The sequence below is a fragment of the Mus pahari genome, chromosome 5, assembly GCF_900095145.1.
Source record: "Mus pahari chromosome 5, PAHARI_EIJ_v1.1, whole genome shotgun sequence".
Taxonomy (NCBI): domain Eukaryota; kingdom Metazoa; phylum Chordata; class Mammalia; order Rodentia; family Muridae; genus Mus; species Mus pahari.
Genome location: NC_034594.1, coordinates 139,818,342 through 139,840,616, shown reverse-complemented (window position 1 = coordinate 139,840,616; position 22,275 = coordinate 139,818,342). Strand labels below are relative to the sequence as shown.

At 45.4% G+C, this 22,275-nt stretch overlaps 1 protein-coding gene across 1 annotated transcript in view; it reads right to left on the bottom strand.

The window, feature by feature from the left end:
• Positions 1-15,333, bottom strand: part of Aldh9a1 (aldehyde dehydrogenase 9 family member A1) — an 18,424-nt gene extending 3,091 nt beyond the window's left edge. The window contains exons 1-9 of the mRNA XM_021197840.2: positions 14,906-15,333; positions 11,786-11,931; positions 10,114-10,243; positions 8,729-8,863; positions 7,762-7,958; positions 6,797-6,937; positions 3,747-3,935; positions 3,446-3,533; positions 762-903 (exon numbers count right to left, since the gene is read on the bottom strand). Coding sequence (XP_021053499.1) covers positions 762-903; positions 3,446-3,533; positions 3,747-3,935; positions 6,797-6,937; positions 7,762-7,958; positions 8,729-8,863; positions 10,114-10,243; positions 11,786-11,931; positions 14,906-15,086 — 1,349 coding nt within the window. The 5' untranslated portion in view covers positions 15,087-15,333. The remainder of the gene's footprint in view (positions 1-761; positions 904-3,445; positions 3,534-3,746; positions 3,936-6,796; positions 6,938-7,761; positions 7,959-8,728; positions 8,864-10,113; positions 10,244-11,785; positions 11,932-14,905) is intronic.
• Positions 15,334-22,275: the final 6,942 nt, after the last annotated feature.

The following is a 22,275-nucleotide window of genomic DNA, read 5'->3' as shown; positions in this document are numbered from 1 at the left end:
CCCTTACACCAGGAGGATGGCTGAGATGGAAACCTCTTACACCAGGAGGATGGCTGAGACGGAAATCCCTTACACCAGGAGGATGGCTGAGAAGGAAACCCCTTATACCAGGAGGATGGCTGAGATGGAAACCCCTTACACCAGGAGGATGGCTGAGATGGAAATCCCTTACACCAGGAATGGCTGATACAGAAACAAGGGAACAAGGGCTGAGACAGGTAGGGAGAAATTAGAGCTTTTTATTAGTGTACATACACCTGCATCTGTGTGCACATATACACTGCACATGTGTGGTGGTCAGAGGACAACTGGGTCAGCCCAAAACCCGCCTGCGCTGCAGAGCTGTCATGGCCGGTGTTGGCAACTTAGAGAACCTAACTCCAAGTAATAAGTTAAAAGAAGAAGAAGGTCTGGTGATACTGGAGATCGACAGCTCAATGTAGGACGCTTGTTTCCTATGTGCAAGGCCCTTGGCTTGGTCCTCAGTACCCTCCCCCAACACACACAAAGGACACAGTCTCCAACTCAGACAAGCATGTGCCAAATGCAGCCTTGTCATCCTCTAAACTGAGAAGCTCACGGGGTTAGGGGCGTAGCTCAGTTTGATCCTCAGCACCAGAAAACACACAGAAGCAAACAGAGATGCTGGTGGCTCTAATCTCTAATGACAGCCACGTGGGGAGCAACAAGAATGGTTACACACTCAAGAGATCCCATAACCCCTCCCTCCTAAGATGCTGCAGATGTCCTGATCCACATACCTGGTGAAGACCCCAGCTGCTAGTCCAAAAGTGGTGTCATTAGCCCGCTCCAGAACCTCGGCTTCAGTTCCAAATGTCAAAATGGACATGACTGGTCCAAAGATCTCTTCTTTTACACAAGTCATGTCATCTCTGCAATTAGCTGCCAACATTCGGAACAAAACCAGACAGTGAGGGGACCACAGCCTCACAGACCCAGAACACAGTATCTTAGTGAACAGTGAGGCTTGTGGCTTTAGGGGGGAAAATTCAACAGGATATCGCCACTGTGGGTATCAATTAGACCTTCCTTCGGCATGGCACTTTGGCTAATACATATTAGAGGGTTATCCTCGGCGATTCTAAAACCACCTTTTAGAATTCCTACAGACTTGCTTTCAGAGCTCTCCACTACAGTATTCCCTATACTGATGAAAGCAATGGCAAGAGACGAACAGCCAGAGGAGGAAGCGATCACAGACCAGGCACAAAACAATGATCAGTAAGATGTTCATAAAATACTCACTGAAAATGACCCAAAATACAACATTAACCAGATTTCTGTTAAAATGTCACATAGTTTTTTTTATTCCGTTTGTCACATTTTTTTAAAATGATTCTCTCATGTAATTACAAGTAGAAACAATGCTATAAAAAGCTGCAAGGGCTGGAGAGATGGCTCAGTGGTTCCAAAGGTCCACTGCCCTTGCAAAAACCCAAGTTTGTCTCTTAGCACCCACACCAGGCAGCTGGAAACCACCTGTGACGCCAGCTCCAGGGAATCCAATGCCTTCCTCTAGCCTGCACAGGTTTGTACATCTATGCGTGCAAACAGGTATGCAAGACACACACATGCACGCACATACATACAAATGATTGTTTTTAGAAAGAAAATGTAATATAAAAAACAAAATTTAAAAATACATAAAGGTATATTTGCTTTGTAAAATCTGTACTTAATGTTTCTACAAACAACTCACTGCCTACAATGACTTAATCCATGCTTTGGAGGTAGCTGCACCTGTAAGGGACAGGGAGCTGGAAATGGAGCTTTGGAGTCCTGTTAGAAACACTGGCTCATTATAAAGTCTAACAAGCAATTCCAAAACCTCTTCAGAACTGGGAGGAGTGGAAGGAGGGGAGACTGTGGTTGGGATAATTTTTTTAAATGAGGAAGAGAAAATCTCTTCAGGTGGGTTAGATGTGCACCTGAGATACCTGTGCTCAGTAGTACACTTGAGAGACACCAATGCCTCATACAATATTTAGATTGTGCTTACAAATAGCTGTGTTCTAAGTCTTTGAAAACTAATAATCCACATGTACATTTTATTTAATTACTCAAAACAATTACCCAACAATCTCTGAATATATTTATCAGCTTGCAAGGCTAGTTATGCAAATGGCTCTGTGGACAGTGAGCTTTACACTGGAGAGCGGAAGGAACAGCTGACGTGTGACATCGGGAAGCCTGCCTGTCTGAAACAGACCAATCCTGAAATCTTAAGCAAGTTAAAGATAGACTCTCAAGCCAGTCCTAACCTGTCATGTACAAAGGTCAACAGTGGGTCTGTGACAACGCACATCTCTAGGCCCCAGGATAGAAGAACGACAGTCAGAGGTCTGGGGCAGGGACCAGAATTCTGTCTTAACAGGTTTTCCAAGTCACACATATGTTAGGACACAAGCCAGCTTCCAGCATCACAAGAATAAAGGGCTAGCTCCCCTTTCTTTGCCTAGCTTCACAGTCTACATAAAGTCTAATTAATCCCAGCACACAGAGAACTCTATTAATATAGTCTCCGTTCTTTCTTTTTCCTGTATACATACATACCTGCTCTTCAACAGACTTAGAATAATATCGCATACTTTATTTTAGATATCTATCCCATATCTTTCACTTAACAACACATAAACTTTCCCTACTTGTTAGCTCGTTCAATTACAACTAGCCTGGTCCACGGTCCAGATGTTAGGCTCAAGCTTTTCAACATCAGGGGCTATACCTTTAGCTAAACTGCATCGTGTCACGGTTGAAAGGTTAACACACTAGTACCAGGAAGGACAATGGCTAGAATCGGTTTGAGGAGGATACCTATTATGCCTGACTGTCCAAAGCAGAGTTTTGGTTTGGGGGTATTTATTTATTTATTTAATGTATATGAGTACACTGTTGCTCTCTTCAGACACACCAGAAGAGGGCATCAGATTCCATTACAGATGGTGTGAGCCACCATGTTGCTGGGAATTCAACTAAGAACCTCTGGAAGAACAGACAGTGCTCTTAACCACTGAGCCATCTCTCCAGCCCCAAAGCAGAGTTTTACAAGTGAAAAGATGTACTAAAACTTACCAAAATTATATCTGACAAATTGGTTTTGTTATACTGATTATAGTTACTGAAGATGTCATTACCCTAATTATTTTAATCAAACAAGTATTTCTGAGTTTTAGGGTTTTGTTTTCTTTCTCTTTTTGTGTTTAAGCTTGTTCCCAAAAGAGGTGTCTCCAGCAAACCAACACATATGGTTGCCCTAGTGCAGGGGCACCTGGGGACTTCAATAGTAACGACTTACTTCATAAGCCTGGGTAGTGGGGCCATTCGACCTGCCAACCCTTACTCTGTGCCATTACCTAGGTTATAAATATTCATTTGTAGCTACTTGGTATTTAATCTCAGCCATTTAAAAGCGAACAAAACATACTTAAAATGCAAGGTGTCATGTAATATCCATGTTTTAACTTGGGATCCTCTGGTACATACACCTCTCCACCACACAGCACAGTAGCGCCCTAAGAGAAAGAGAAAAGGCAGGCAGCTTCTGTATTGAACACACAATCCATGTATGGCCCCCAAAGGCAAAATGTAACCCAAGCAAATGCGTGCACATTTACCCTCCCAAAGCAGGACACTCGGGGACAGCAACCACCACTGTCAGTGAAAGGGAACGGGGAAGGAGCCAGGACGCAACCCGCCCTCCCCTCTGAGCTCCCGTCACTTCTTACCTGCTCCTTTGCCGACTTGACAAACCCGAGGACTCGTTCCAGATGTGGGGCGTTGATGAGTGGGCCCATCCTTGTATCTTCCAGAAGGGGGTCTCCAAGTTTTATCTTCTGAGTCTGCTTCACAACCTCTTTTGTGAATTTATCAGCAATTTCCTTTTGCACAAAGACTCTCGTGCCATTGCAGCAGACCTAAGGGAGACGTGAGACATAAATTTGCATATGGGATGAAAAAAATGAGGGAAAAAAACAACACCTAACAACATTAAAGGCGATACAATACTTTTTCATGCGATACATGTTTTTAATGTTTTATTTTATGTATTTGATGTTTTGCCTGCATTACGTCTGTGTGCCATATGTGTGTGCCTGGTGCCTGTGGAGGCCAGAAGAGGACACTGGATTTCCGGGACCTAGAGTTGCTAATGACTGTGAGCTGCCATGTGGGTGCTAGGAATCGAACCCAGGTCCTCTGCAAGAGCAGTCAGTGCTCTTAACTGCTGTGCCATCTCTCCAGCCCCATAACACATTTTAAAAAAAAAAAAAAGAATATTTTCACTTCTAAAAAAGCTGCCCATAGAAGCTGGAGAGATGGCTCAGTGGTTAAGAGCACAGGTTGCTCTTCCAGGGACCTGGGTTCAATTCCCAGCACCCACATGGCAGCTCACAACTGTCTGTAACTCCGTTCCAGGGGATCTGACACCTTCTCACAGGCATACATGCAGGCAAATCACCAATGCACACAAAATAAAAACAAATTATTTAAAACAAACTGCCCGTAGTAATTAGGAAGGATCATACATGTGATTGTATGCACATTCCACATGCATGGTCTGCCCTGTAACATAACGGTTTGCTCCTACTCTGCTTAACTTTTCTGAACACCTTTAGCGGGGCACAGGACCGGAACCTCTCTTAGTCCCGCGCCACTGACTGCTCACTCTGGCTGTTCCTAAAGCGTGAGCTGAAAGTAAAGCGAGGCTGAGAGCTGTAATCATCAACCCCATTTTTAAAATGGAACATTTTAAGCCAGGTGGTGGTGACACCTTTAATCCCAGCACTCAGGAGGCAGAGGCAGGTTGTGGAGTTCTAGCACAGCCAGGGCTACACAAAGAAACCCTACAGGGGATGGGAGTGGGGAGGGTTAGTCACTATTCTCTCTATCTCTAAAACTGTAAATAACCACTAGTCGTTCTCACAGGAATGAACATGAATGCTGTTCAAATACCGCACAAACATACAGTAGGACAGAGAGCAGAGTCCCAGAAATAGATCCCTATGAAGTTAAATGGAGTGATTTCCACGACATATTAAAATTATATATAAGATTATATATAAAAGTGGTGCTTCTAACCTGCTTCCCTTTGTGAAAGGGAGTAGAGAAAATCAGAACTATACAAATGTCTGGTCACTGTGTTCAAAGAGCAGCACAGAAAAGCAGAAGCAAGCACAATGACACCACAGTAGCCGCCAAGAGCCAGGCACCGAGATCCTGGTTGCTCTTTCCCTTGGCTTATAGGGGTTAAACTCAAGATCTCACGGGTACAGGGTAAGCATTTATTCTACCACCGAGCTACAGCCCCGGCTGAGAGCTTGGCTTCTAAGTAACACTTCCCACTCACTGAAACTAGGGCTGTAGACAGATGGCTAATTCTAGAGTTCAGCTGGAAAAAGATCGAGATGGATCTACAATACCTAAATGTGCCAGAAATCAAAGAAGTTTCTCGGGTCAGAGCGAGGAAAAACATGGTAGCACATGCCTGTGATCCCAGCACTTGGGAAGCTAGGAGTTCGAGGACAGCCCGGGCTACTTGGAGGGACTTTCTCTCAAAACATCAACACTCATGACATAAATCATGCCAATTACATGCATACATTACCACATTGCAGCACAAAAATGCGTGTGGTTTAGAGAAACAAGAACCAAGGCTGGAGAGACGGCTCGCTTGCTGTTGCAGAGGACCCATGGTGAGCTCCCAGCACCCACAGGGTGGCTGCCTCAACCCTCTAGAACTCCAATTCCAGGGTACCAAAAGCCTCCTCTGCTCTCCAGGGACACCCGGTACACATGGGGTGCAGAGTCATACACTCAGGTAAAACATTCACATGCATAAGATAAAATTTGCCTAAAGACTTTTTTACAAAGCAGCAGCAACTGAGCGGGGGTGGGGGTGGGGGTGGGGGACAAGCAAAACACTAAATCTACCCCCTCATTGATGGACTCTTCTGGGGTTTGTTTGGTTTGTTTTATTGTCTTTCTGTGGTGTTACAGCTCTTACCTCAGACCCTATGGTATGCAAGTGCTCTACCACTGTACTACATTAGTCCCTTCAGCTGGATCTTGTCCCAGAAAAAAAAAAAAAAATGAAATTATTTTCAATTACTAAGATATTAGTCAAATAAGTGGTCAAGTTCTAGTAAGGGTTACAGATGGAAAAATGGGAAAATCAGAAAGTTAACACCAGTAGAGTACTGACAATGGGGTGTGGGTGTGTGCTTGTATGTATATGTGTGTGTATGTGTGTGTGTGAGTGTGTGTGTTACAGTGTGGTAATTCTATATAAAAGATTATGCTTTTTTTGGCTACACTGGAGTGTTTTATAGTTACAGACCTTGTGCCTACAAATACTATAAATACTACAGGAAAACTCATGTGTAAGCAGATCGAGAGAAGGGTCAACATGGTAACTTCTGCAGTGGTTCTCCGCCTATGGGTCGCAACCCCTTTAGCAAAGCTTTATCTCAATACCTGTTCACACTATGATTCATAACATTAGCAAAATTACAGTTATGAGGTAGCCACGGAAATAACTTTATGGTTGCAGGTCACCGCCACATGAGACGCTGTGCTACAGGGTCACAGCGTTCAGAAAGTTGGGAACCAATGTATGACAGCGATCTAGGTCACTAGGTCAAGGACCCACAGGAAGCTTTGTACTATTTGCGCAACTATCCCGCACTTCTCAAAGTGGGTCCAGAGTGTCGAGTGGGCTGATGGGGGGAGGGGAGGAGAAGGGAGCTTCCTTCCCAGCCCCTTCGGGAAGAGTGCATACCTGTCCTTGTGTGAGGAAGTTGGCCATCAGGGCCCCCTTCACAGCGTTCTCCATATTACAGTCTGAGAAGATGATGAGAGGAGATTTGCCCCCAAGTTCCAAAGTAATGGGTTTGACTCCCTTAGCGGACATCTCCATGATCTACAGAAGAAAGCAAGACATTCGGAAGTTTAGCCTAACTTAGCCTGTAGCAAGGTCAAGGAGACGGGCACCCGTCAGCCATTGCTGATCTCATCGAGCCCTTCATCCACTTAGCATATCCTTTGGCAAACGCTTAAGAGAATTCACAGAAGTTCACTTCAAACCCTGAAGCAGGAGTTCATCATACTGACTATTCACAGGGCTCTCATGGCCAGGAATTCTCTGTTGAATTTTTGTGTCTAGGGCTGTTTAGAACTTGGAACATAAATTCTGGTCAAAGTAATGAATCTGAAGTAACCTGAGAAAATACTCTTCCTTCTATGTGATGTAGTTAACTTGCTAAACAAGAGAAGTGCCAGTGCAGCCGTGGCCCCCGTCCCTCAAACACATCACCTCCTTAGGCAGGGAGGAGGGTGGTCTACAAAGTGAGTTCCAGGACAGCCAGAGCTATACAGAGAAACCCTGTCTCGAAAAACCAAAAAATAAAAAATAAAAATAAAAATAAAAATAAATAAATAAATAAATAAACACTTAAGGGCTGGAGATATGGCTCAGTGGTTAAGAGCACTGGCTGCTCTTCCAGAGGTCCTGAGTTTAATTCCCAGCAACCACATGGTGGCTTACACAACCATCTGTAATGAAATCCAGACCACCCACGCATATTCTTTTTCCCTCACACTTGCACAGGAAACTTTGGACCAGCAGAATTTCCTGGCCCAATCCCAATACAAACTAGGAAATCCAAAATAGGCAAACTACACAGTAGGCTGGGTCAGCTCTGCCAGAGCTAGCCATTTGTTAGATAAAACTGGTTCCATCTGCACCTTCATGCCCGTGGGCACACTTCCAGTGAAGGAGATTTTGGCCACGTCGCGATGATGGCACAGAAACTGGCCTGTGGTGGCCCCACCTTGCACCACGTTGAAGAGCCCCGGAGGCGCCCCCGCTTTGGTGTAGATCTCGGCCAGGAGCAGAGCAGACACAGGCGTGAAGGGCGAAGGCTTAAAGATCATGGCATTTCCTGTAGAAAACCAAACGCTCCTCTTAGACAAGAATGGACTATTCCAGCCAGCTCCTGGTCTTCCAAATACACCAAAGATGTTATTAATAACAGAAATGTCTAGGATCGGAGTGACAGCTCAGTAGTTAAGAGCACTTGCTGCTCTGGCAGATCATCTGGGATCAGTTTCCAGCACACGAAGGTTAGTTTATAACCAGCTGTAACTAGAGATCAAGAGAATACAGCATTCTCCTTTAGCCTCTACAGGTACCAGTAGTGTGCACTGTACACATATATACATGCAGGCAAAATACTCATCTACACGGACAAAAGAAACTAACAAATCTGAAATTAATTAGCTTTTTTTAAAGGACATATCTTGTTTTCCTACCTTGGGTTCTCATGTATCAAGGTCTCGGCACATGCATTATCCCATTTAAAGCTTGCACCTCCAGTGTAAAGTAGGGATAATCAGTCTCGTTCTATAAAAGTTAGAGACCAGAAACTTTCATTTCCTTTAGTTCCAACACTAGAGAGACTGACTCAAAAGGGCAGCCTAGACTACACCGTAGATCCTATGACAGAGACAAACTAGACAGATGCAAAGTAGAGACACGTAAGACAGGGCCTGTGAGACCTCGACCTTTGATCCCTTCAGGGGTGAGGCAGAGCAGGGACGGGCTGACAGCCTCTGGGATCTGACTGCCCAGGGGACAGCAGAAAGAAACGGAAGGTCTGCTGGAGTGGAGAGGGGGAGGAAGGCTCTCTGTGGAGGAGACGTTCACTCTTACCACAAGCCAGAGCCGGAGCAGACTTCCAACAGGCGATCTGGAAGGGGTAGTTCCATGCTCCTATCCCCACACACACCCCAAGCGGCTCTCTTCGGGTGTAGCCGAAGGACCCTCCTGGGAGCTGGATGTGCTCGCCTAGAGGTAGAACAGAAGAGGGAATGACGCCAGTCTATACTCCCCACAATTTCACTAGCACATTTCTAGTTCATCCTAGTTCATTTAATTCTCCAAGAATCTCCTGTGGGGGCTGAAGAAATGGCTCAGCAGTTAAGAACACTGGCTGCTCTTCCAGAGGACCCAGGTTCAGTTACCAGCACCTACACAGTGACTCAAAAGCACCTGCAGTTCCAGCTCCAGGGGATCCCACACCCTCTTTTAGCCACCACAGATACTAGGCCAGCAAATGGTATGCAATTCACATGCAGGCAAAATAGCCATACGCATATAATTTTAAAAAATAAGTGAGGCAGCTATGCTGGTGCATGCCTTTAATCCCAGCACTGGAGAAGCAGAGACAGGTGGGTTTCTGGGAGTTCAAGGCCAGCCTGGTCTATATATATATATATATATACACACACACACACACACACACAGGTAAGCCAAGGCTACATAGCAAGACCTTATTTCAAAAATAAATAAAAAAAACACTTAAGGGCTGGAGATATGGCTCAGTGGTTAAGAGCACCCGACTGCTCTTCCAGAGGTCCTGAGTTTAATTCCCAGCAACCACATGGTGGCTCACAACTATCTGTAATGAAATCCAATGCCCTCTTCTGGTATATCAAACAAAACGACCTCCTGAGGTCTAGCACGTAATTTAGGTAAAATAATATGGAGAGGAGGGGACAACTCAGCAGCAGAGGAAGTCTAAGAACCCTAAAACCCATTCAATATGAACTGCTGTAAAAGTTTGCTTTTTACATTTCATTTAGCTCAGGCTAACCTCAAACTCACTAGGTAGCTGAGGCTGCCCTTAACCTTCCGATACTCCTGCCTCTACCTCCTAGGTACTAGGATTACAGGTAGGCATCGCCACGCTAATGACTGCAATATTTGGAACTGGACCCAGGGCTCCATGACAGCAGGCAAGCCATCAACCAGCTTAGCTGCAATCCTGGCCCGGCTGTGAACTTAACTTAAACAATGATACGCATGGCGTGGACTCTTACATAGTGTCTGTTTGGTCTCAGGCTTGACACTGGGGGCTTGTTATGTACTATCTCACTGAATCCTCAAAATGAGGCGTTATCACCTCCACCTTATCTAAGAACGATAAGGTAACTTTTAAGCCACCCAAAAGGTGACAATGAACTTGTGACTTTGCCCTTCACCACTAGGCTCTGCTCTTCTGCCCTCTTGTCACCTGAGGCCAGGCCAGGGCTTACCTGCCATGGACGCAGCCAGCCCTGCATAGTACTCCAGGCACTGCCAGGAAGTGTCAACGTCCAGGCGGGCCTCAAATATGGACTTCCCATTGTTGATGGTCTCCATGGTGGCAATTTCATCTTTCCGCTCCTTTGGATAGAACAGAGGAGATTGAATACACAGTGCGATGTCTCATCGCTGCCAGTGTTTAAATTGAACATGTCGCTCAAGCTCTAAGCCTAGAAAGGGCAGGCGTTTGCAATGAGACTCTACAGAGGAATGGTGCTGCACCGGGAGACAAAAACCTGCTGCCACAGAGGAGCCTCCTTGTCATCATCAGGCGACAAAGATTCAGAACACAGCCTCCTCTCAGTATCTGATAGAAGTGGAAGGTTTTAAGCACTACTCTGTGCATGTGTATAAGGATGTATAAGGCAGAACGGGTATTTCAGCATATTCTCAGACATCTCAGCACGGCCCAGGCTATCTGAACAAAGACACCAGGCAGGCCAACTGAAGAGCAAAGGCCATGGAAGACAAAGTTTACCCTAGAAAGAGACCTTTGGAGCTGTGACTTCCTGTTCCTGAAGCCAGCAGTTTATACTCCTGGGTAATAACTGTAGCGATCCTGTCTTCTCGGTCTCAGAGACTTGTCTGATAACCAATTAATCTTGGTACTTCCCTGGAGGAGGATAGGAAGGCCTTGACATACACTAACTCCCTGTGGTGCAACCCACTGTATTATGTTCAGGCTGTAACAAAGCTCTTTTTTCTCTAATCTCCAGAGCCTCGTGTGTTCTCTCAGAATACACGTGTGCACTGATATGTGTGTATACAGATATTTGGGTATACATACATATACACTCACCTGCAAGCATGTTAATCCTCAGACCCTTCAAGGTTTCTCACAGCATAGCTAACACACACAGAAACCCACCCTACATTCCCACCAAAGATACAATTCATGTTTTGATGTATATTCTTTTGAATTTTTCTAGAAGTATACCTAGTAGAAAATACACCAGAAAAAAAAAAAAAGGCTTAAATATTATCAAAACGGGGGGGGGGAGCAAAAACAAGCGCACATTAAAAGCAAGAGTCTGTGAGGTGCCTGCTATATAAACACAAGGACCTGAGTTCCAATCCCTAGCCCCCACAAAGGCCAGACATGCCAGCACCAGAGCCATATCCCCAACACTGGGGAGGCAGAGCAGGCAAATCCCTGGAGCCCACTGACAAGCCAGTGTAGCCAAACCGATAAACCCCAGGTCTACTGACAGAAACCATCTCAAAATGTATGGTGGACGGAGATCAGGGTACACTGACCCCAACCTCTTCAAGCATCTGTACATACATGTACATGTACAGATACACACAGTCGTGTACATACACATACAGATGAATAAGTAAATACACTTTTAAATAAAAATAATTTAAGATAAAAAGCAAGTAAGCCATAAAGAGCACACTATAATTCAAAACAAATTCAAGAAACAAAGCAGGCCAAGGGGACTGTCCATGGGGCACACGGTGGAAGCGTATTTCACGTACCAAGGTGGGCACGTGGGTGGGCACGTTTCTCCCTTGCACAGAAACGCCACAACCCAAAGCTGCATCCAAGTCTACCTGCAGCTCCCCTCAGAGCAGTGTGAGCAGCGCTTCCTCCAAAGGAACGCAGCGATAGATACACACCCTGATGATCCGGGCAGCCTCCAGGAGGACTTGGCAGCGCTCCATGCCACTTTTCTTACTCCAGAGTTTAAAGGCAGCCTTTGCATTTTCAACGGCCAGGTTCACTTCCTTTTCTCCCGAACACGTGAAAGTGGCTATGACTCGGCCTGGAAAGAAGTGGAGGGCCAGTTTCATCTCAAGCAGTTGCAATGCATCTGAAATGTTTCTATCAGCATTCTCTCTGGAGGATGGGGTCCCTCCCATGGTCTCATTTAGTTCTTAGCTTTTCTTTTTTTTTTTGAATCGGGAAGCCCTTTAAAGTCCAACGAGGGTTGCAGATCTAGCTCCATAAAAACAAGAATTTAAGCACATTACAAAACTGCTGAAACTATTTGGTGTCTAAAACTCACCATGAGACTAAGGGGCCATGCCCTCCTCTGTTTGAAAGCGATATTTACTAACATTATGGCTGCAGAGATGGCTCAGCGGTTAAGAGCACCGACTGCTCTTCCAAAGGTCCTGAGTTCAAATCCCAGCAACCACATGGTGGCTCACAAACATCCATAATAAGATCTGACCTCCTCTTCTAGAGTGTCTGAGGACAGCTACAGTGTACTTACATATAAAAAATAAATAAATCTTTTTTTTCTTGCTAAAAATATTTTATTCTCAGGGGTTCAATTTGAAATTCAGCCCTTTCCTCTCCCTATTATCTTTTTTTATTAGATATTTTCTTTATTTACATTTCAAATGTTATCCCCTTCCCTAGTTTCCCCTCTGAAAATCCCCTATTCCCTCTCCACTCCCCCTGCTCCCCAACCCACCCACTCCCATTCCTGGTCTTGGCATTCCCCTATACTGGGGCGTAGAACCTTCACAAGACCAAGGGCTTCTCTTCCCATTGACGACCAACTAGGCCATCCTCTGCTACATATATAGCTAGAGCCACAACTCCCACCATGTGTTTTCTTTGATTGGTGGTATAGTTCCAAGGAGCTCTGAGGGTACTGGTTAGTTCATATTGATGTTCCTTCTATGGGGCTTCAGTCCCCTTCAGCTCCCTGGGTATTTCTCTGACTCCTTCATTGGGGACCTTGTGCTCCGTCCAATGGATGACTGTGAGCATCCACTTATGTATTTGCCAGGCACTGGCAGAGCCTCAAAGGAGACAGGTATATCAGGCTCCTGTCAGCAGGCTCTTGTTGGCATCTGCCTAGTGTCTGGGTTTGGTGGTTGTTTATGGGGTGGATCCCCAAATGGGGCAGTCTCTGGATGGTCTTTCCTTCAGGCTCTGCTTCGAACTTTGTCTCTGTAACTCCTTTTGTTCCCCATTCTAAGAAGGAACGAAGTATCCACACTTTGGTCTTCCTTCTTCTTGAGTTTCATGTGTTTTGTAAATTGTATCTTGGGGATTCTAAGTTTCTGGGCTAATATCCACTTATCAGTGAGTGCATATCATGTGTGTTCTTTTGTGATTGGGTTACCTCACTCAGGATGATATCCTCCAGATACATCCATTTGCCTAAGAATTTCATAAATTCATTGTTTTTAATAGCTTACATACAATAAATAAATCTTTTTTTTAAAAAAGGGTTATTAACATTAACCTTCTAGAAATCATTTTGTGATGGTTCTCAATACTGTCTCAGAATCTTGACAGTCTTGCAAAGTCCAAGTTGAAAGTCATCAGTCTATTGCTGTAAACTATTCCTTATCTGTGTTCTAATCAGGGACTATCAGAATACTACTTGATGAATAAGGTTAATAAGCAACTTCAGACGCTAAAGGCCGGTCTTTTCGTAAACTCTCATCTCCCATCCCCATCATAACAGAAAGATTAGGGTTTTTTTTTTTCTTTTTAAGCCCATATCTGAAGGATAATAACCCAAATAACTCGACCAACAAAAGTTCTTCAGCAGTTTCTTTTCACAAGGAATTCCTGAGATTTCATAAACTTACTTCTTTGACAAACCAGAAGGGTGGGCAAGTAAGGGCAATGGTTCGAGATCACCTGTAGGCAATTCTGCTTTTGTACCAGCATCATGGCCTCCCCCATCAGTTCAGGTTCTGGCAAACCACTGCAGCATGGAGGTCAGTTTACTTTTATTGCTCTCGCTAAACAAGCCCTTCTGGCTTACAGAACACATTTTTTTTTTTTTTTTGGTTTTTTTTCGAGACAGGGTTTCTCTGTGTAGCCCTGGCTTGTCCTGGAACTCACTTTGTAGACCAGGCTGGCCTCGAACTCAGAAATCCGCCTGCCTCTGCCTCCCGAGTGCTGGGATTAAAGGCGTGCGCCACCACACCCGGCTCACAGAACACATTTTTTTGCTGCCCAGAATATTCAATAAGAATAACCAAAACAAACACAAAAGTCGACCCAAAATCCAAGAAACAACGACCTCTCTTCCTCCTTAGTTTGTGCTAAGTGTTTGCTCCAAAGCATTATGTGCTTGCAAGGATGAACTGTAGAAATCTAATGAACAGCATGATTACAGCCAATAATACCGTAAAAGAAATATTCACTTAAAATCTGCCCAGTGTGCAGAGCATGAAAGTTCTCACTACTCATAGTGGAAACTACGTGGAGGTAAAGGATAAGTTCATTAATTAACGGTGGTAGGCACTACACGCGATTACACATGTTCAATGTTTTTATTTTCCTTGTTAACCTGGAGAGCGAGCAGGCACTAAAGCTAAACGGATGCTGTGGATGCTGTCGGCTGCTGGTTTTTGTTTTGTTTTCTTTTCTTTTCTTTTCTTTCCCAACTCTTATCGAAGTTCAGAAATATCCCAGCACTAGAAGGCGAAAGGCCATGTGGGACGTCATGCATAAGAGAAATCACCTGTGAGTCAACGACCCAGTAGCAGACTCTCCTGCAGGCCCAGCTCTCAAAACTCTAAAAGACCCACAGGTTCTACGTCAGACTCTCCTGCTCCAGCCACGTAGTTACTCCCGGCCCCCAGCGCACCCCAAGCGCCCCCTCTTTTCCAGGAGCCTCCCCAGCACTCTGTGCTCCATGCTGAGACCACGCAAGTTCAGCAACCCTTGGCGGAGAGCTCGGAAGGACTCAGGACAGCAGACTCAGTGCATAGGGCCGGGGAAGACCCACCCCACCCGCGTGCCGCCCCGCGCCCGGTTACCGGTGGCTGGCTCGAACGCTTTCTCCGTGCCGGAGGCATCCACCGGCTCCACACGGGCCCCGCCGCGGTAGTTGAGCGGCTGCGACACGACGAAGGTGCCAGTGCTCATGGCGGCGACTGCTGCAGGCCGGTGAATGCGGAGGAGCGAGGTCAGCACAGAACCGACTGCACCGAGAATCATCTGCTAAGTGCGCAAAGCGTCCGGAAGCCCCAGCAAATCACGCCTGGAGGGGGAAGATGGCTGCGGTAAAGGGGAGGGAGCGGCGAGGGGCGGAATCTCGGGGGCGTGGCCCAGGGAAGGAGGCGACCCTGGCTGGGCAGGTGTGGACCGCGAGGGGACAGGACCTCGGGGAGGTGTGGACCGTGAGTGGGAGGGCGCGGGGCCCGCAAGGAGAGCCCAGCAGAGCCCACTGGGAGGAAGAGACAGTGGGAGGGGCGTGGCCGCGTGCCGCGAGGGGGCGTGGCGTGGGAGGATGGCCAGCGAGCCTAGAGTGGTGAGAGCTTCAGGGACTGGAGCTGGAAGACCTCTGGCCTAGCTGAGAAGGACCCAAGTCCTCCATCCCCCAAGGAGCTCCAGGAGAGGTAATAAGACTTCCTCCTACTGAGCCTGCAGGCTTTTGCAACATTCCCCTTACTGTATTTCTTTGACCTACAAAGCACAGAATTAGGGAGTGTGTTCTTCTAATTTAGTAAAAATTTTGGTCAATTCTCCCAGCTCTCTATACGAATTAACTTTTTCAGTGCCTCTGAGATGTGTAGGTTTGGGTCCTCAAATGGGAACAGCAGTGCCCAATTAAGAACACCTAGGCCTGACCTCAAAGGGCTGCTTTTGTTGTAGTTGGTCGGAAACATCTGGCAACATCTGACCTTGGTCAAGAATGGTCATTGACAGGTATAGAGACGCCGGCTGGTCGTTTTCTGGCCAGTTGTGTGTAGAGTATTCTGCCCAGCATTCCCATGTTGATTTGTTACATTTAGATCGTCTGATGTGTGTTTCAGAAATGTGACAATGGCATCTGTTGATCTAATAGTGGCAATAAAAGTAGAGTGTGACCCAACCCTATGAAAGTCAACAGCAAAATTTGCTCTTACTCTATCAAGTCAGAATGTTGGTATGAAATTTCATTCTTATTTTGGCACCTGCTTTTTTTTTAAGTCAAGAAAAGGAGTCAATTTTGAAACTCCTTAAGTGTGTGTTTCAGGGGGTAGGGGGAAGGAGAGAGTGCCGCTGATCGAAAGTTTAAAGGAGGACTGGTGAGATGGCTTAGCCGGTAACAGCTCTGACAGCCCTTCGGAAGGTCCTGAGTTCAAATCCCAGCAACCACGTGGTAGCTCACAACCACTGATAGTGAGGTCTGACGTCCTCTTCTGGTGAGTCTGAAGACAGCAACAGTGAACTTATACGATAATAAATCTCTGGGCCTGAGCAAGCAAGGCCAACAGGAACAAGCAGAAGTCCTAAATTCAATCCCCAACAACCACATGAAGGCTCACAACCATCTTTACAACTACAGTGTACTCATATACATACAATAAATAAATAAATCTTTAAAAAAAAGAACGTTTGAAGGATGTGTAAATTTCCTAGGAAGAGTGGGGTTAGCCTATTGATTATAGGCTTGATGGTTTCTAGAATCGTCTAAGGGCTAAACTACTAGGCTTTTCTGTGGGAGGATTTCTAGGTTGGGTTAAATGAGATGTGAAGACTCACCTTACACGTGGGCAGCACTATTCCATGGGCTGGATCCCAGGCTGAGCAAAAAGGAGGAGCCAGGAAGCTGAGTATCAGCACCGGTCTCTGTGTTCAGTGTGACCGACTACCTCACTGTCCTGCTGGGCTTCCCCCTCTATGAGGGACTGCACCCCCAAACCAAAAACCCATACAAATCCTAAAGGAAGTCGCAAAATAACCCTAGTACATAGTTGGCCTTGTTAGCAATACCCAAGAAAGCATCCGGGAAGACGGAGGGTCATCATACGAATTCAGAAGGAAACCTGCAGAAGCTCAGAGAGTGCCAAAGGAGAAGCATCCTCCCTCAGGTGGGTGAACGCCGGCAGGCAGACCTTCTCGTAGAAAGGCTTGCCGGGGAAGGGGAAAGAAGGCAGCCCTCAAAAAAAAAAAGCATGCCCAGAAGTTTACTTAAAGCCAAGCTGGGGAGACTCTAAAGTCCTTCCGTTCTGTTTTCTTCCTAGAGAACTGGAGGCCCAGAAGAAATATAACTCCATCACCTTTCCATCTCCAGGCTCCCCAAGGAAAAAGTCCTTGGAAATCCATCTTCTCACCGAAGGCCATTCCTCCCCACAACCCCCAAGCATCCCGGTATCAGTCTATTTATTGCTAGAGTTCAGTTTTATATTAGTTACACCCTTACATGCCCACATGCACACACACTTTTATTCCCTGAACATTAATGACTGTAACTCTTGTTACTTCTTCAATAATCCAGAAAACTATTCACAAAGAAATACAGAAAGAAAAAAATAATAATTCAAAATCTAATCTGCTTCCTGGACATTTTCCTAGGCCTTTTTTTCTTAAAGCAGATTCCATACTGAATTCCATGTAAACCGTGAACGTCCCCATATTCTTCATGGATAGAGTATAACTTTCTAACTCGGGGCCTAGTAGGTTTCTCTACAGCCTATGGCTAGGATCAGATCCTTCGTGAATATCTGTTGAAAAGACTAACGAACAGTAATCAAAACCAGAGTTATTGCAACCACTGCTCTAGTGAGGGTGTGCCCTGATACATCGGACAAGCTTGCTTTTATTTATTTATTTATTTATTTATTTATTTATTTATTTTATTATATGAGTACACTGCAGCCGCCTTCAGACACACACTAGAAGAGGGCATCGGATCCCATCACTGATGGTTGTGAGCCACCAAGTGGTTGCTGGGAATTGAACTCAGGACCTCTGGAAGAGTGGTCAGTGCTCTTAACCGCTGAGCCATCTCTCCAGCCCTGGACAAGCTTTTCTAACTTGAGAAGATGGTCTTTTTCTTGTCAGTAGTTTTGAAGGATAGGTTTAATATCTCCTAACATGATATTAAACAGGACGTAAGGTAGTGATCCAAAAGTTGAAAGCACTGTACAAGGGTTATTACAAGAGCAATACATCCACGTAAGAGGCAAAGGCAGATGGATTTCTGTGAGCTGGAGGTCTACATACTGAGCTTCAGGACAGCGAGCGCTACACAGTGAGACCCTGTCTCAGAAATACCTAAATAAGCCAAAATAATTCAGACAAGAGCAATTTCTGTGGTTTATCAGGCCAGCCTGGTTCCGAACAAAATTCAGAGTCATGCCCTTTGGAATTCGATCTTCGAGCTAATGATAACCTAGAGACTGCAGACAGCATCCAGAAACATTTAGCTTCCCTGTATGAGCTGAGAGAAGAGGGTTGTGAGGAAATCAACTCCCTTATCTGATATCTCCATAACTGGTCATCTCTGTTTCTTCTAGAGCCAGGGAAGACTTTAATTATCTAAGTGTGTGCGTGTTTGTAGATAGTTAAAAAACCAAACTTCAAAAGTTAAGCAAATACTCAGGATAATTTTCAAAGTAAGTAGCTTAAAAAAATAAACTACACGGTCACTCTAGTAAAAAAAAAAAAATTAAAGTATGATTTTTTTTTTTTTTTGGTGTTACTGATTAAATCAACATAATCAACAACCCATCTGGCCTCTTCCATGTTAGGCCAAAGCTCTGCCCCAGGTAGATTCTCGGCCCTGAAACACTATGTGGATTTTTGTTTATTTGCTTTTTGTTTTGTTGTAGTTAATTCCTATGGTTTTTTTTTGGGGGGGAGGGTTGTTAACAGGATCTCACTATGCAGGTCTTGTGCTCCCTCTGTAGCTCAAGCTGACCTCCAACACATGATTCTCCTGCCTCAGCCTCCCAAATGCTGCATCACAGGCTGACGACATAGTGTAAAAGTATGGGTTGTGTTTTAAAAAGAAAAAAATTACTACATTGACCATACACAATGTCGGTAGCTAAACCTTACTAGAGACACTGTCTTTGTCTGTTTAGGCGCTGTAAGGAAAGGCCTTCAGCTCAGTGAGTAATAGAAAACAGAAACAGGTTTCTTACAGTTCTCAACTCGGGTCAACAGCAAACTCAGTGTGAGCTGTGCTCCTGCCCCATTCCAAAGGCGCTGCCTTCCTGCCAAGTGCTTTTACTGCAGAGGGAAAGTAGAGGTTTCTCTCTTGCATCTAATCTTTGGGGGGAGAGAAAATTATGCATATACATTGTACAAAGTGATAGGTTTTGTTATGGCATTGCTATCAATGGGGAGCATCTACTTTGCTTAAACCCTCCCTTGTTAACACGTTACCCTGTCCCTGGTTCCCCGCTTCCCCCTTAAGAGCCCCACTTGTGGTTTCATGATTTATATGTGTGTTATGTATTTTTACTAATAGATAATTTTACGATCTAGATTTGACATGTGAGCAAAAACATGTGAAACTTGTCTCTCTCAGTCTGGCTTATTTTGCTTTACATGATGATCTCCAGGTTCACTCACTTGTCTTTGCAAGTGACAGTCATTTTGTCCTTTATTACTCCAAGGTGTGCACCCATCCTCTGTGTGTGTGTGTGTGTATGTGTGTGTGTGTGTTCATCTGTTCATGGGCCTCTAACCTGGCCACTGTGAATAGTGCCACACACCCTCTTTTCTCTCTTATGACATCACAAGCTCCAGCCATGAGTTAGCCCCACTCATGACCAGGCCACCTCCTAATGGCCCCCACCTTTTAATACTAGCACACATCGCATTAACTGTATCATGTTTTACAATTACTATCTCTTCTCTCAAAATGATACCAAGACTGCTTTGCCTTTAATACGTCCTTTCCAAAAGTCGTATGTTGAAACTTAGTTCTAAGTGCTGCAACTGTCCTGGGAGGTGTGGCCCTTGGGGAGCAACTTACGTTGGGAGGGCTCCATCGTCATATGTTGGTAAATACCTTTCTAAAAGAGCTAGGGGTGGCAAGGGAGCTCATTGGTTTCTTTCTGGTCTCTGGTGGTAAAAATGCGGTAGGAAGCCCCTCACCAGAGCTTCTGGGACTGTGGGAAAGTGCGTTTCTGGGGTTCAGACTTGGGTCTTGCTTTTGCGACATGGTCTTGCCATGTCCAGGCTGGCTTCACACTCCAGGGGTTGCAGCCCCTGCTTCCTTTGCTGGGTAGGAATACACACGTAGCTGGTTCCTGGTCTTCACAACTCACCCAGTCTTAGAGTACACAACTAAGAACGGGAGGTAGGAAGTCTTGTCATTTTATAGATGAGGACAGTAAGATTTTGCAGGGTCGAGTAGTTCTCCACGGGCTAGACAGCAAGACACAGAGCCAGGAGGAGCTGAGACTGTCTCCGGGGCACATTGAGAACAGCAGCTGAAAGCAGCCAGTGTAAAAAGATCACTCTGACCTTTGTGCTGTTGCTTAAAAGCAGAAGCTAAGAGTCGGAAGTGGCACATGTGACGTGCATATCCTTTCAAAAACCATGAGTCCAAGAGAAGCCTGGACAGAACTTACTAGAATAGCTCTGACCTCTTAACCTTCATCCGTAATTTAGCTGGTTCTTTATAACGTACTATCCCTCATCCAATCCAGTCATCATCTATAACTGTTTCTCCACATCTCATTTCCTTGTCAGGGCTCCCAGTGCTTGGAAACCTCAAGTTAACTGAACCTGAGCCTTTTCTCTTGTGGTGAACTCTCCTGTCAGTTTGACCTGATGGCCCAGCCAGAATTCTAGATGCAGATGTGCAGTTTTCTGTGTGAAGAGTAATTGGCGGTGAGCCAACCAGTCTATTGTAACTACCTTTCCTTTTCTTGAACACATTTTGTTATTCCTAGAGTTCATGATTGTTTGGTTGTTTGGTTGATTGGCTTCGGTTTTGGCTTTTGAGACAGGATTTCTCTATGAAACCCTGGCTGTCCTGGAACTCACTTTATATATAGACCAAGCTAGCCTGAAACTCAGAGATCCTGCTTCTGCCTCCTGAGTGCTGGGATTAAAGGCATGTGCCACTATACCCAGCTCATAATTGCTTTTAATTATAACTGTGACTGTCATAGCAGGTCTTTTCACTATCAAGCAGTGTAGCGGAAGGTTAGAGACAGAGAAAGTGACATCAGATTAACATACAGGGGATGGAGGGTTCTGCTCTGCCTTCATGAAGATTAGTGTTCAGGACTCAGAACCCAAGTAACAAGCAAGGAACTCCTGCAAACACCTTTAACCCCAGCTCTGAGGGGCGTTTCAGGGCTTCCAGCCTAACCAAGATGGAAGCCTTAGGTCCAAGGAGAGCTGTTGCCTTGATGGAATAGGCAGAAAGTGATAGAAGAGGTCAGCCAGCGCCCTCTTCTGGCCTCTGCACAGGGGTGCACACCTGCATACAAGCCTGCACATACACACACAAACAAGCTTTAGAACGAGATTGATGTTTAAAAGAAGGCAGATAGTGGGAGAACTGAAAATCTGTTCCTATCAGGGCTACACACAACAAAACAAGAAGCGCCTCAGAGATCTGGAAAATACAGATGCTGTGTAGGTGACTTGAAAAAAAAATCAGAAAATCTCTTGTATATCTGACTTTCCCCAGCATAGTAGGTCACTCTTACTTTTCAGAAAACGTTTATATTTTTTACTACATGTGTGTGTGGAGTTTGAATGAGGGATATGCCCTTGTGAGTGTGCCTCATTTCATGCGTGGAGGTCAAAGGGCAACTTACGGACTTCAGGTCTCCCTTCCATCAGGTAGGTCCCAGGGATAGGATCCAAGCCCTCAGACCTAGCCACCTTTAGCCCGCCGAGCTGCTGCGTTGGACCCCCTTTTATTTCTCAATAAATTGTCTCTATTTCTATCAGTATCCATGTGTCCCTGGTCCAGTTATTTTTCTGGGACACAAGAACCTGAAATTTTCTAGCTCTTATCCACTCCTATAAGCTCATCCACTCCTGTAAGTGGATCTCTATAAAGAAACGATGTCAGCGTGCTCAGACCCACTAGATAGCTGATGAGCTGGGTTTCCTTTGGAGCCTCTGAACCTCCTTGTCTACTGGACTCTCTCATGCTTTCCTTCCCTTATTTCAGCCTCCTGCCTCAGTCTTTGAAAGTCTTCCTCTTTCTTGGATGCTCCCATGTTTTAGTAGCGATATCGCCTAACCATATTGCGTGACAAAGCTTTTTTGGGGGAGACGCAACACACACATCTATTCACTCCAGATAGGGAACCCTCATTAGCCCAAAGTACAGATATCACCAGAGTCCAACCTGGTGAACCAGTGAGTTTTATTGAGGGTCTAGGACACAAGCCAGAGTCATCAGAGAGAGGAGGGAGCCTCAATTGAGAAAATGCCT